A 16,382-nucleotide genomic window follows, 5' to 3' on the forward strand; every position below is an offset into this window, starting at 1 on the left:
TATATTGCTCTTGCCTCTTTTTTTTCTCCCTTTCCCTCCCTGTCTTTCTTTTGGCAGATCCCTCCATCTGTTGGTATGTCTTTTTGTCTTAATGGAACAATTTAATGACTTCACATGTTGCATTTTAATGTAAAAATTTGATCCTTTGATCCTTGGTCTTCTGTTGTCTTGTTGTCTGGGTTTGACTTACTTAATCACCTGCCATTTGAAAACTGGGTCTTTGTTTATGTGTTTTAACTATTTTTAAACATGTTGACCTGACAAAGATCCAACTGGGATCAGAACAGTGTCTATGTAATAAAAATGGGGTTTGGAATGTGCAGGCGTTACTTTTTTCATCAGTGCTGTTTTCCACTAACCTTGCACCTACATATAATGTGTGTATAACAATGCTGTCCTTCTGTTGTTTATTAAATAATGGAACAATTTAATGACTTCACTGGTGTAACAGGAATTTAGCTGTAACAGTAAACAAAAGTCTAGTTTTATCTATCTATCTATCTATCTATCTATCTATCTATCTATCTATCTATCTATCTATCTATCTATCTATCTATCTATCTATCTATCTAGTACCAGCAAACATTTATCTCTGTCCTCTCTGATATTGCAGTCCAGGAGAAAATGTCTTTGCAAGGCAGATTCCACATGGAGCAGATAAGAGAGGAGTGGGTGTAATAACTCACAGAGGTAGATACTGTAAGTGTGTGAGAATGAGAGAAGGGTGGAGAGGGAAGTCTGTGAGAAAGTTTGAGAAGTTAAATCGTAAGTTAAGTCGTAGGTGTTGGGACAGGAGGAGGAGGATGAAGAGGTGGGATAAGATGGTAAATGATCAGAAGGGAGTAAAGAACCAAATACAGCGGGATGGGGCAAAAGGATCACATGCAAGGGAGAGCAAATGGGAGAGAAGGAGGGAGAAGAAAAGTGCCCACCATGACTCATCAATCTGGCTCCACTTACAGCACAGCCTCAGTATCTGTGTGTGTGTGTGTGTGTGTGGGGGGGGGTACTTGTTCTTATATCCTGGTGGGGACTCTAACCTGAATGCTCACTAACATATGGGCACTCATGTTACCAGAGGGACAAAAATTGAGGTCCCCAAGGGGGGAGAGTGCTTTTTGAGGCTTAAGACTTAGTTTTAGGGTTAAGGTCAGAACTAGGTTTAGGTCAGGGCTAGGATTAGACATTTATTTGTGATGGTTAAGGTTAGGTTAAGGGGCATTATGTCATTGAATGTCCCCATATTGGAACAATCTGTGTGTGTGTGTGTGTGTGTGTGTGTGTGAAGATATAAAAAGTGTATTTTTTGGGTGTATTACTTGAACAAAAGCAAGACCTTAACATGAACCTTTAAGTAGGGTGAACTGAGTGTCAAGTACAGTAGTTGTTATGTGAGTTAAAAATGAAATATAATGAATACAATGTCCATTCAAATGCAATTGTGTTTTATTTGTGCAGTAAAACGTGTCGCCAACCACAAGGAAGAAACAACATACACACAATTCACTGCATAACCTTTCTAAGATGAGACATATAAACATGTATTCATGTAAAAATAATTGCACAGTGCACAATATTAATGTTTGAGTAAATGTGACATCAGTCTTTGTCCTCAGGGCTTTGGGTTTTGGCAAGCTGTTATGAATTTTGATGCTATTATATCCCGACTTTCCTTTTTTCCGTGGGTCTCTCCATCTATCTCTCTTTTCCTCTCTCTGTACCATATGTAGTGCTTCCTGTCAGGAAGTGCCGTGTGACAGACAGACATTCGGTTAGAGGATACTTTGGGACCTTGTGGCCGACTCCAGAGATCAAAACCACCAGCGTCTGCCGTCACCACTAGATTTGTTACCAGTAACTGCAGTCTGGACAGATTTTCTGTTTCGGTTTTCCGCTGCTGGAGACATCTTTTCTTTTTTAACGGCTGTCATGGAATTTATAAGTCATCCTCATTTTCGCATGAACCAGCAGGAACTGAGTTTGTCATTTTCTTTTTTTTTTTTTAAACTCCATGTCAATATCATTAGTGGTTATCACAGGATGCGAGTGCTCCCTGTCAGTTGCAGTATATTGTTTTCTGAATGTGTAATGATATAATTAGCCACCAGATGGTGTTAGTGCTCCACTCTGGAGAGGTCTGATGCTGGACAAACACAGAGGTAGAAATCCCCAATTAGTTAAAAATGGAGACTACCTTGGGTACAAAGGGAGGTTGTAGATGCAGGTTTTTGTTGTTTATTTAAAGCAGACTGAAAGTAATTGCCTGGGCTCCGGCGTCTGTGTGTGTGTGTGTTTATATTTTCATGTCCATTTGTGTGTGAGAAAATTAGCTTCCTTGTGCAACAGTTAAAGTCATTCTGTACCACTGGGTGGCTTGGAAAGTGTGCATGAATGTATGTGTGGTTTTGAGGAATGGGGATATAGAGCAGCTGTTTAAATGCTTTTTGCAGTAATTGCTGTTATGTGTGTGTGTGTGGTGTGCATTTGTGTGGTGTATGGTGTCATCACTTGGGCTGTGTTGTGGTAGACTCTCGGCTCCACACACCAGGCAAGTCTGTAATTACTCAAGCCAATGCTCATACACACTGTAAGCTTGTAGATTCTGTGGTCCTCGTTCTCTTTCTCTCTCTCTCTCCCAACTGTCTCTATATCGCTTTCCCCTAACTCGCTCTCTCTTTCTCTCCTCTAAACTCTTCCTCTGCGATTCCCAGTATGGTCGCAGCGCCGGTTTGGCCATGAGATCTGTCTCCTGTGTTTTGGAATGCGACGGTGCTTCTGGCCGATTCACCCGCCCGCTCATGCTTCACTGGCAACACACGCACATGCACGCGCACACACACACACACACACACACACACACACACACAGAGGTATCATCAATGTACTGGCTTCTCTGACCAACTTGACTCAGCCAACAAGCCAATTACACATGACTCTTTTCAGATACACACATTCTAAGCAGTGAGGTAACACATACCAGCCAGGTTTGGAAATTGTCCTGTCAGCACTGTGCTCTCTGTGTGTGTGTGTGCGTGCGTGCGTGCGTGCGTGCGTGCGTGTTTGTGTGTGCGTGTGTGCGTGTGTGCGTGTGTGCGTGCGTGCGTGCGCGTGCGTGCGTGCATGTTCAAACCAGTGGCTGGTTCACTACAGCCACATCTGGGATTGCACATAGTTGCCCACAACCTGTTTGACCACTAACCTCCCAATCTTGATATTAACACAGACAAAACATCAATTACCTCCAGGTCCCTCTGCCCACTAAAGGCACAAATTTCCAATCTGAGTGTGTGTAGTGTACATTTCTGTTCTGCATGATGCCAGCAGGGGTGTCTTTGCTTGTGTATCAGTGATACCCCTGTTAGTATTTATTTGTTGGCGTATGTGTGTCAGTGCTCCTGTGTAGTTCCTGCCAGCTGCCGTCAGAGGACAAGAGGCTAAGCTACATCTCTAACCAGTTTGAGAACCCCCTATCTCTGCTCACACAGACTGGGTCACTGAGCGCGCACCCACGTATGCACAAACCAACACACACACACAAACTCACTAACAGTGAAGAGCACATATGCTTATGCATTCAGTTGATGTATATTCCCTTTTTGCAGTCTCCCTTTCTCTCTCGCTCTTTAACACACACACACACACACACACACACACACACACACACACACAAACATACTTGTACTCATATCTTTATGAGGACACTCAATGCATTTCCTAGCCCCTTACCTAACTTCAACCATAACAACTAAATGCCTAACCCCAACCCCTTAACCTAACCTTAACATGATTCTAACCTGAACCCTAAAACCAAAGTTGCGAGGACCAGCCAAAATGTCCTCATTTTCCCCAAATCTCTTCACTCCGTAAAGTCTGTAACTCAACGTGGTCCTCATAAAAATAGAAGTACAAGTACACACACACACACACACACACACGCACACACAGATTCCCTCTCCCAGCGTGGCTAAACTAGATTAGTGTGTATAAAGGCTCATAATCCCTGCTGCCTCCCTAGCAGGCAGATTGGAGCCTGTCCTCCAAATTAGGCTGGCCTCTCTGGGTGATGAGAGGCTGCCAGCAAGGGTCCACTGTATTCGTGTGTGCGTGTGTGCAATTTTGCATTTGTATATGTGCTGTGAAGCACATGTCTCCAGCTGCTGTGTCACTTGTCCACACGTAGACATTCATCCAAAGGAAAGGACTTAGGAAGATTGCACTACAGAACGAGTGGCACGGTGTTTGGTTTGCAAAATATCACATGACAAAAGTTGATGGTTGAATGTGCAAAAAATAAACAGGAGCAGTCTAAACTTAACAGCAAGATTTGCTTGTTAAAGGGTGTGTCAGCTTGTAATGTCCTCTGGCTTTGTTTATTCCTTTGAAGAGGTGTGTTAACGTTTTCTGGGGTGCTGTTTGCAATGCTAACATGTGGGACTTGGTATAAAACTTAGACCCGGTGTGCATGACTCCACTGTTTATTAGGGGAAGTTTTGAAATCTCAATGTGGTTTAGCTATTGTTTGCTGCAGTATTTCCCAGATACTGCAGCCAGATTGTGACGAGATTAGATGACTGTCAAGCAACAAAAAGCACTTCCGCTGAAACCTTAAAATCTCCTTAATGCAAAAATGATTATTAAAAACAGGTGCGCATTAAACAAGGAGAAAACATCTCTTGTACAGATGTATAAGAGATATACATCTGTACATCTCTTGTACATCTGTTTAAGACTCTTGTACATTGGCATGTTCACATATTCTTTGGGCGATTCCTCATTTAAAATCAGCTTTCAGCCACAGCGGTGGTTGTAATAGAATGATATCATAACTGGTAGGTGAGCTGTATCATACAGGTACTGTGAAACTGTTGGCACATACATGATAGGTCCCTCCCTCACTGTGTGGACTAAATCTGTATGCCCTTTGATCCTGAGTTTGGCTGGACTGTGGTACTCTGCTCTCTTATCTATCTCTTTATATTATCTTGTGTTCATCTTTTATCTAAATGTATTTCTTTTACAGATTTTATAACAATGCCTCATTTTCTGATTGTCATTGCTGTCACAGTTGTGTGTGTGTGTGTGTGTGTGTGTGTGTGTGTGTGTGTGTGTGTGTGTGTGTGTGTGTGTGTGTGTGTGTGTGTGTGTGTGCGTGACAGCTATGAGCCAATTCAGTGATGCTTGAACCCTACACACAGGAGGTCATTTGACCTCCTGAACTAGAATGGATATAAAGGCCATTGCATTGTATAACAGGATGATGCACATTGTGATAGAAGACTGACTGTACAAACATTACAGTACATATCATTCCTATATGTAATCATATGTGTAGTCTATTACCTGGTTCATCTCCTTCACTGTCCCCGAGCAATCATGTTTTAACCACTATCAGCAAGACAAATTCCTCTGTACTTGGCAAATAAAATGAGGCTAATTCGGAAGCTTATTCATCCCTGATAAGGTATAAATTATTCTGATTATCCTGATTATAAGAATCATTATCATTACTCTTTTGATTATTGCACTTACCGTTCTCTACTGGTGCACATATGTTTAATCCAGCCCCAGTCTTTATGATGTTGTGAATGTTGTCCTTCCGTTGCCCTCTGTAGTGCTTATCATCATGATTCAGCGGGCTGACTGTTATACCAGGGCTTTATTAGCTATGGGGCAGCACTCTTTGGGGTCTTTAGTGTGCTAATAGTGAAAGGCCCATAGGGAAGCACAATAATTGGTCTTTATTTATGCTGAGTGAAGGCTATGATTAACTAATATCACCCCTGAGTGTATATACACACACACATTAACACACATATGCCGCACACATGCGCATGTGCACCCAAACACACACACATACACACAGATCCCCTTGTATAGCTTGTGTGGTAGTGAGATTGAGTGGAGAATTGAGTATTGAGCTAATCCCTGGTGGCAGGCTGGAAACTCTGTAAAGCCACTGACAGGCAGTTAAAAAAAAAAAGGCATATTGTATGTTCACTTACAGTACCACAGTGAATTGCTAGAGGAGGGGTGATTTTACCGATATAGTTTTTAATGCTTTTGAAACACATCACCAGTAGTGAGTCAATTAAGTGTCAGATAGGCATTAATTCTTCCATGCTGTGTCTGTGTATCAGCAGCAACAGATTACTCTGTTTTCCCCAATGCTGAATGCCATTAAACTGCCAATGGGTCCATAGTATTTCAGTGAGAAAGCAAGGCTGTATGTGAATGTGTGTGCATATGTGTTTATTTTTGTTTTTTGTTTCTCTGCTGCTGCTAATGAGCTGGGGGCAGAAAGGCCACGCTTTGTCTTTTGAAGAGACAGACGGCGAGCGAGGAAAGTGGTGCGTTTTGGGCTGCAGCCTACTAAACTTACACACATGATGGCACTATGCATCATTCACGTTTTGGGTCTGTTGTTCTGCCTCTGTATGCAGGGTGTACCCACCTGTGTGTGTGTGTGTGTGTGTGTGTGTGTGTGTGTGTGTGTGTGTGTGTGTGTGTGTGTGTGTGTGTGTGTGTGTGTGTGTGTGTGTGTGTGTGTGTGTGTGTGTGTTATTGTCAAATTGTCAAATCCCCACATCAGCAGTGTTTACTGAAGCTGAAAACAAGGCTGTGCTGTCAGAGCTGAGGTGAGAGAGGATCACAACAACGTGTGTCATTATGGCTCAGCTCCAGCACCACCCCCCCTGTGTGTGTGATTATGATTCCCCCCGGTAGCCTTACAGGTAGCAGTGGTGCGTGTGGGTGCAGGCAAAGCCATTTGTGTGTGTGTGTGTGCATGTGTTACATAGTATGTATGTGCTTTAAAGAGCTTTGTTCACCGGGTTTTGAATTTATTGGCCCAAAAGTGACTGTGTGGCTCTGAAAGGGTCAGTGACTGACATATCAAGAGATTCCAAGCGGACACATTCTTTCACAGCATATAGAAGCTTTTATAATTATATACGCTAGTAATTGCACATGCCCCCACACACATCCATAGGAATGCGTGTATTACACTCAAATAGCTATACAAAGACAAGTTTGTAGTTTTCACCTTGATGTCAGGGCCCTACACTGTAAGCATAAAATTCCTGCAAGCAAATGTGTAAATGTGTAAACGAGAATAGTAGCACTTATAAGAGTAAATGGACCATGAGAAACAGAAAGAGAAATATATGAAATGAGATATGTAGTCTACTTAAGGTTTCAACACAGTTTACTTGACCTTATATGCATTTCTGAGTATTGATGCCAGTTTCAGTCAAAGCACTGAGATTGGCACAGCAGCTGGAAGCTTAATTTCCTAGAGAATTGAAAGATTACAGAATATTCAAGCAACAGCACGCATTAGAAGCATCACCAGAAAACAATAAAAGAGACGGTAAAGAAGAGGGCTCAACCAGTGACGTAAGGAAAGAACTCAACAAGCTGGGCTGTTAGCAGAGGAGAATTTTGACATTAACAGATAAATGACAACAATTGAAGTATCAATAAACTTTCATAGACAATTTCTAACATTTCTGTCGTCCAGATTTTAAAAAGGGAAGCCTCCCTTTGTAACTGTAAATATTTTAGGAATTTTGTCTTCTGGTTCCATTTTAATGTGTGCAGTATAATTATCTTTATTTCAAATACCATGTTTGCATGTGGACATTTAAATTTTGATTTCACTTTAGCCCTAAAGGTTTGAATGCACCCCTGAAACTTGTCACACGCTCCTAAAAATCAGCCTTGAGTCCTGACTGAAGAGCATTCTTTCCTGATGCTGGTGCTGCTGCTGTTCTCAGAGGCAAATGATTACTCAGGAACTCAAGTTAGGTACACATCAGTTTCATCTGCTCCCAACTGACTCCCATTATTGAATTAGGATAACCTGGCCCTTCTCTCCCTTTCCCTACCTCTCTTCTTGCTCTCTTGTTTTTTATATTATTGCATTATCTCCGCCTCCTTAACCCTCTCTCCCTGCTTTATGTGGCCCAGTAATGAGACAGTGACAGATTACCCTAAACCCTACACTCTCTATCTCTACCCCATCTCCCCCCTCTCACACTGAGATAGAGGCTTGCAATGAGCTTCAGTTTGTAAGTGCTGTGTGTGGACGTGCAAGTTATGTATGAAGCTTATGAGCTTGTAAACTCAGTTGACGGCTGTGATATGGTTCATGTGGTACAGATTCTGTTTCTAATCTCATGTCAGACATTTAGTGCCAATTTGCAAGAGAGCTGGCACATGGACTAAAACCCAAGATATGAACACTTTTTACATGATAATGATGCTATCACCTCAGTGCCGTAATAATCCTGGGTTGTAGGCACATGGTTTTCATTAGATTCTGTTAGAGACACCTCGCAATATAATGTGCATGAGTTGGACTTCCATTTTTGATGAACTATCGGTCCCGTCCCCACAGTGACACAGCTGGCTCTAGATAAGGATGCTATATAACATGTTTTTTTATTTTGGAGCCAAGCTTTCACTGCTCCATGTTCCATTTGAGGTTAACCTGCTGTTGAAACAGAGAATTACACTCATTTCATTATTTAGCATTTATCATCAGATTATCAACAGTGGTGGAAGGAGTGTTCAAATCCTTTATTTGAGTAAAAGTAGCAATACCGCACTAAAAATCCTCCATTTCAAATAGAAGTCTTGCATTGTAAATGTTGCCCAAATAAAACTATGAACGTAACAGCAAAATGTACCTAAAGTATCAAAAGTGAAAATGCCTCCTTTAAGTGTTATACCATTATATGTTATTGTAGTGATGCATTAATGTGTAAGCAGCATTTTATTGTTGCAGTTGGTTTATGTGGAGCTACAATAGTTTTACTTTATATACTGTTGGGTAGTTTAATCTACAAGTACGCATATTATTTTATAAGTTAATTGTATGTTAATTTAAGTACCAAGTAACTATAGAAGACAGAAGAATGTAGTGGAGTAAAAAGTACAACATTTTCTTCTGATATGTGGTCAAATACAAGTGTAAAGTAGGAACTGTGGTTGTCCATTGATCACATGGCTGGGGGGTCCGATCCCCAGCTCCCCCGTCCACATGTCCAAGTGTCCTTGGGCAAAACACTGACCCTCAAATTGCACCTGATGGTAAGGCCAGCGCCTTGCATGATAGCACTCTGCCATCATTTTGTGAGTGTGTATATGTGATGTTATTTATGGTAACCATTTTCCATAAAATCGAAAAACACTCAAACTTCTACTTCAGTACAGTATTTGAGTAATTGCACTTGTGCATTGCGCCTTCCCTCTATGATACACCAAATTATCTCTGCAACTGATGAGGAAGATATACTCCTAAAATGCAAACATGATTTTTCAGAAAGCAGGACTCGTCCTTGAATTGTGTTTAATCATACAGTGAGGTGCTCACTCTCTGAGTTACCGGAGTTGTGTACTTAAGTGCATACATTCTGAGCCTTTTTAATACACACACAGCCACACGAATGCATGCCATCATTTAGATGTCAGACAGCTGTGAACTGGCTGAAGAGAAGGAAGAAAACACGTACGCCTGTGTATCACAAGAGAACATATAATGATGTATTGACGTATTGATTATTTGTTGAACCCTTAAACATCTGCAGCACTTACTCTCTCTCACACACACACAGAGGTGTTTGTCTCCCTTTCACTGTCTTTCTTTTCCACCCATTTTCTGTTCCACTTGTTCAGTGTGTTGATCAGTTGTCCTTTAACTGCTAACTGTTGAGGTGTTTATGTACAGCATGTGAGCATTGCCATATGTGTACGATAATGGGTTTGTATGTGTGAGCATGTATTGGACTTTGTATTTGAGAAGAGCTTCAGTAATCCTATTGACAGAGATGCAGCTTTGCTTCAGCTCAGCAGCAGCTGTCTAGTTCGGAGTGGAGGGGTAAAGCTCTCTTTTGCAGCATGGGGGGTGGGGTCGTCTTCATGTTGCTTCCAAGCTCGTTGACCTGTGTCACTGTCATTAAAGGCTATTTTATGTGTCTCTTCCCTCTGTGTTTTTCATTTTCTCCTTTTTTGTATTGTTTTATAAGGCTTTCATGACAGTTAGTCACCGCATTTGTTTGTTTCGAGTGTTTAATATGAGGTTAACTCCACACTCAGACACGCGCTGTACCCCCCTATCCTCCACTCCCGGCAGTGGTCTGCTCCGCCTCTGGCTCAGTGCTGTCTCTGTGTCTGAGAGCACACATTCATTATCTAATCTTCCTCTATGTTTAATTTACAGCCTTGGCTGCTGCTGCCATATGCTCCTTTTGTCTCTGCCTACTAACACACTCTCTGACACAGACACAGACACACACACACACACACACACACACACACACACACACACACACACACACACACACACACACACACACACACACACACACACACACACACACACACACACACACACACACAAACACACACGCACACACAAATACTGTTCTGTGTAGCTTTGCCTCAACCTTCAGCATTAGAAAAAAAAAGCAAAACAAAAACAAACATGCCAAAGACAGCCTGCACACACCCGCCTTTAGCAACACTTCTCAACCTTCCCACAAGCATGTGTTGACACAGATAGAAGTGTGTGTGTCTGGTTATGTATTGGTGTGTGTGTGTGTGTGTGTGTGTGTGTGTGTGTAGTGTCTACTGTGCGGGCGTTCATACAGGGTTGCTCTGAGGGGAGAGACTGACCAGTTTGAGGTGAGAGACCTTTATACTGGCTGGTATTCTTTGCTTTTCATCATTCTGTCTTCGTATTCCAATTGCTTTTTTTTTTTTTTTGCCTCTTTCTGTACCTGTGCACTCTATTGTCTAGATCCTATGAAAGGTGTGATATTTGGTTGCACCTGAAGCACACTTTTTGGTGTGGGTGTTACTCTTTATTCTTCCTCTGTTCTCAGTATGGTGCACTGCAATAGACAAATACTGACATCTCACATTCTGGTGTTCCTGTATATCTGTGCACAGGGTGAGGCAGAGCAGGGCTTGCAGACTGTGTGCTCATCCAGGGGCAGCTAATGCAATGTGAAATATAAATGGGCCAAGAGCAGCCGTGCTGTAGATGAGCACTCCCAAGCCTTTTTACACGGTACTGCTGTATGAAGAGCCCCTATCCTTATTCATTTTCATGGCTCTGCAGTCCCGCTATTGACTTAAAGTGCAGTGATGCAACTACCTACTCTGGTGCATTTGGGAAATATAATGAGCTACAGAGACAGGATTTTAAATGCTGTGGAGTGGTGAGGGCAGACGATGAGAGAGGGTAACGCGTGGAGCGAGAGTGTGTTTCCTTTTTGCTTTGCTCGGGACGAGAGTGAATCGCCGCGTTGTTCTCTGCTCACTTTGTCCCAGCCTCTGCCGTTTTTCTTCCTCTACAGCCTTCTCTCTTTCACAAGCTACTTCCCTTGCTTTCCTGGCCAGTAACACATGTTTTGAAATGACGTATTCACACAGTGAGACACTTTCAGCAGGGGTGTGTGTGAGACAGACACACTGAAAGAGAGTTTGTGGCTAGCAGGGCTTTCTCTGGCTCCAGAGGCCCTGGCCAAGTCAGCGGTGAGGTTTGGCTCACTTCTTTCAACACTGCACATACACTCTTGCACACACAGAGTCATACACACAGTTTCTTTGTCTTTGTCACTTATACCTCTCTTTCTCTTGCACTGACCCATCCAGGTAAGTGCTTTTTTTATTTTATGCACAGTAAGCCCACCCCCTCTGTCGTCCTTGCCCCCCCCAGGCAGTAGATCCCAGCTCGTTTTAATGGTCTGACTGTGTCCTAGGATAAACCCTACGTTGTTCTGCAGTGAGATTCTCCCGTTACATAACACTTCTACAGTACCAAACTCTCTTCCTCTTTCTTTCTTTTCTTTTTTTTCTTTCTTTCGCTGCCTCTCTTTCTCACTCTACAACACGCACAACACAAACTTTCACACACACATAAAAAGAATGCACAGAGTTCCTTCCAGTGCATAACTAGACAAAGAGCCATTGATTTAGCAGGGAGTACAAGGAGTTAGGAGTGATCGATCTTGTCAAGCGCATGGACACGCACTCACAAGGATTGGAAGAGAAGAAATGTGAGATGGATGCCAGGAAGACAGAGAAAAAACGACAGAGAGAGCAGGTTGGGAGGTGTGATCAAGAGATATGGTCTCTTAATGTAGTCACAGGGGCTGTGCTGGGTAGCCATTAATGTGGCCTAAAATACATCACACACCCCAACAGATCCATATGGGATCTCTTCCAGGTGGGCTGCAATTGAGAAGGAGGAGAGGCAGGGGGAGATAGAGGAGAGAGGGGAAGGGGGTGATAGGTGGGGGTGGGAGGGACTGAGATGGAGGTAGGGGATTGATGTATGAACTCTTGTGGAGATTATGCGTGTGTGTCTCTGTGTTGGGGGCATTTTATGGTTAGGTTGAGGTCTGCCTCTTGGGGCCTGCATGTGAGCCAGCTGTGTGCATATTAGTGTGTGTTTGCATGCTAACTCCCCTGCTAACCACACTACCATTTTGAGGGAAAAGCTAACAGCCACTTGTCTGGACTACAGACTACAAAAGACTAACGAGATAAATGGTTTGAGGATCTACAGTGCATCCAGCTAAATGTGTTGCTGATGTCTGAAATAAAACATGTTAAGTGCCTCAGTGTATCATTAGTGCACATTAAGATTGAAAACAGCACTGCATTTAAACAGCACAAGGGGCTGGTGGAGCTGTGTTGCTTCAGGTACCAGTGAGAAATGAAATATAATTCAGAAAGTCCAGTTTGAGGAACAGATCTGTGAATTTGAAGACTTATCAGAATACTCAGACATGATTTCACAACTCACGGGGACAACTATTTTATCTGTGGTTGCAACAATTGTAAGGTAAACAGTAGAAAAACTCTGTTTGTATTACAAAGCAATTCGCCAGGATTGGTCATTGTAGCATCTTGCGAGATGATGTTGCATTGCATTGTGGCAAAAGTTGACCCCTGGTACACCTTTTTTCAGGAGAACTATGATTTGGTATCCCTGCTGCATGACTGGACTGGTCCCATTCAAATGAATGAGGGAGCTGTGTTTTTTCATGCAGGGCTAATGCAGGGGGCAATATAGGGACTTTTACCTCATTTGTTTTTGGTCTGTCATTATTTGTGATAAGTTCTGGCTGTATATACATGATGTTAAGAGAAGTGGATTGATGGTTTGAATTTCAGGGCTGGATACGAGACTGTGGGTGAGAAACTTTCTGTAAACAATTATATCAATATCCCAAGATGCCAAGATGCGTTTTAGCAAAGCAACCCCCAGCAGTTCCAGTAGAGCCTCTCATTGGCCAGCTCTAAAGCAGGGGGGCACAAGATAAATGTGGGGGGGGTTGTGAGATGATGAATGTGGTAGGAAAAGGAAAAAACTAAGTTTTACTCAACATTGTTTTAATTTTTGGGACTTTTCTATAAAATTTGCTTTCTTAGCCTCTAACAGCTTAAATAAAATCATATGAGAAGTTTAGATAGAAAATCATTTTTTGTTGGAAACTAGATAGACATATAATGTGGCAAGTGGCCCCAACTAGACACTGCCTTTTTGTAAGAGGTCACAAGACATAAAGTTTGAGAACTTCTGCTGTAGAGGACTGTGGTTTTGCTGGGCAGCTCCCAGTTATTAATGTAACTGTATGAATGTGAATCAGGGCATCACTGGTAAAGAGCAAATCAACTTTCCCTTAGAAAAATAAAAATAGTAGTTTAACCAAAACTGGAAAGATGTCTTTCTTTCTTCCTTTCTTTCCATTTCTTTTTTGGTTTCTTTCCTTCAGACTCTCCCTCTCTTTCTGTGTCTCAGTCTCTCTCTGTTGTCATTTCCAGTGCTGCTTGTCATCCAGTGACAGCGAGAGCACGAGTCATTGGTTAGCGGAGCCTTTAAAGGAAGCCGCTTTTTTTATGAGCAGACATAAAAACACATGAAGCCGGCGCCTTTTAAAAAGACATCACACCTCCCAAGACAGCTTGGAGAGAGAACAGAAAGAAAGGATGTGTAGAGGTGGTGGAGGTGGAGGTGGGGAGTGGCTGAGGATGCAACGGCTTACCATACAGAGAGTCAAAGCAGCTCACCTTTTCTTGTCTCTTTTCTTTCTTCCCTTTATATCTCCACTATCCTCTTTGTGATTACAAACACAGCCATCTGCTGCATGTCTTGATGGTGAGTGTTAAACATTAGTTTAATTTCATCTGTCCAGATACATGCTGACACACAGATACAACATGTTCTAGCCACAACTTGATGGTGTGTCACAATCCTATGCATCACTGTTGTCTCTCTATGTAATAAAGAACTGCAGATGAGGTTAGTGTCAGCATTCTCCTCCTCCTCACTTAATGTTCAAATCTGTGGAGATGAAGTGATGTGAAGAGTTTCTCTGAGTCATCTCCACCGACTCTTTTACCACACTGCTAAACAGTTAAAGACAGAGACAGAAAAGAACATGGGAACATATGGTATGAGGCTAGATGATTGCAGCATTGTTAGTGAAATGTGTTATCTCCTTATTGTGGCTTGGCACTGTACTCCAGAAGCGGTTTTGAGTTGGTGATTATCTGTCGCATGATGTTCCTCCACAGAGCAGAAGCTGGCACGTGGTGAGGCCTATGGAGACAGAGTTCTGCCCAGGCCAGGGCCCTCCAACTGGCCTGGGGTTTGGAAGCCAGCCCCTTCTCACCATGGAGAACTTCCATAGTTACTGGGGCACAGCTGGGCCCGAGGATCACTGGCATTGCAACAAATTTGTGCTTGTGTGTGTATAATTAGCTGCATCCCGTCTATGAGACTGATAAATATCCCTGTCGATAAGATGGAGTGTGAGATTAGATAAAGCCTTTCTTTCTGTAGGCCAACATTCACTGCATGTATCAAACATCCAGTCTAGTCTTTAGCGTGAGGAAGATAAAACCAGGGATTCTTTGAACTTTTGGGTCTTCTGTATTTCTGATGAGTCTATGAATGAAAAGATTGACGAATAGGAGCGTTAGCCTGTTTTGATAAACCAGTGAGCCACAATTGCATACAGATTTTCGCATTTTGGTCCTAAGATGAAAAGGTATAAATGACTCCCTGTATACTATATAGTGCCTTAAGCCTACATTACCCACAATGTACTCGACCACCAACAGTGTGGTTGGAGATTTGGCTGTGTTATGCTAGTAGTGGCTAATGTAGTCTCGACCCGCTAGCCTCAAGTAGAGATGAGCAGCGGGCTACAGAGATCTGGTAAGCTCACATCTTTCTAAATCCACACCGTCAGATTTTTTTTCAGTTTCAGACTTGTAATCTTGATCCCTAACGGACGCAAGTGACATGACTTTCCCTCATCAGCTTTTGATGAGGGAAATGAATGTAGTTTTTCCCTTAAAGGCAGCAGGAAAGGCAGTTTAGGGCAAGGCAAGCATTTACTCATACTGTACTCTCTGATGAAGGACACACAACTGAACTGCCATTGCTTTGTTTTTTTTCCACTTTCGGTCTTGAAATTACTGTGCCTTTTGGTGATTACATTAGCTACTTTTATTTTATAGGGCAGTGTCTAGATTTAGTTTATTCATAGCTTAACTGCTTTAAATGTTCGATATACTGTCCATATCTAACATAGATTCTCAAATGCACAACTATTGTCAACAGAAACTCATGCACAAATCTGCTGTTTCTCTTGGATATGCTCAAGACCAAAAGATGTACTGACACATTTCACTATACCAAGTACCAAAATTATCATTTCATTTTGATCAATGACAGACAAATAATGTTGGTTCTTGTATGTAAGTATTAAATGTGGAAACTGTGAAACTCTGATCATGTGATGTCGGTGGCTGTATCTTGGTTGTTATCATTGCAATTGGTGGCTTGACACGGTGATGAGTTTTTAAGTGTTAAACATGCATGGATGCATAGCATGTGTGCACACACAGACACACCTAAATCTCTCACAGCTGTTAAATGTAACACACACACATACCCACATACACATTGTGATAAATCCGTCATGGCCTCTGTGTCCCATTCTGCCAGATGCTCACTGCACTGCTACTACGTCTGTCTTGTTGCTAGGATACACACACACACACACACACACACACACACACAAACACACACACACACAGGGAGTAGCTCGCCCCTTGTTGTACACATTGTGTTTGTCCCCATACGTTGCCAAGGTGCCACTAAGTATACACACATACACATACACATAAACACACATACACATACTGAACTTTGTGTGGCCCTGTATACACTACACTAAATCAAGAGAATAAATTGTACACTGATGTTACCTACCTTGTTCCACCTGGCATCCATCCTTCACTTGTTAGTGTAAAATTGAATTTTTAATACCAGGGCTTCATAACATTGCTTGAAT

General features: G+C 42.3%; 1 protein-coding gene across 2 annotated transcripts in view; it reads left to right on the forward strand.

Annotated features, from left to right (window-relative positions):
• The window catches only part of gse1 (Gse1 coiled-coil protein), a 173,678-nt gene that overhangs the window by 25,732 nt on the left and 131,564 nt on the right, over positions 1–16,382 (forward strand). Inside the window, exon 1 of one of the 2 annotated variants that reach the window (XM_040123907.1) lies at positions 14,156–14,173. The exons of the other annotated variant lie outside the window; for it this stretch is intronic. Coding sequence (XP_039979841.1) covers positions 14,171–14,173 — 3 coding nt within the window. The 5' untranslated portion in view covers positions 14,156–14,170. Of the gene's footprint in view, positions 1–14,155; positions 14,174–16,382 lie in introns of those variants that run through there. 2 annotated transcript variants of the gene reach the window in all.

Source organism: Xiphias gladius, chromosome 1 (genome assembly GCF_016859285.1).
Source record: "Xiphias gladius isolate SHS-SW01 ecotype Sanya breed wild chromosome 1, ASM1685928v1, whole genome shotgun sequence".
NCBI classification, from domain to species: Eukaryota; Metazoa; Chordata; class Actinopteri; order Istiophoriformes; family Xiphiidae; genus Xiphias; species Xiphias gladius.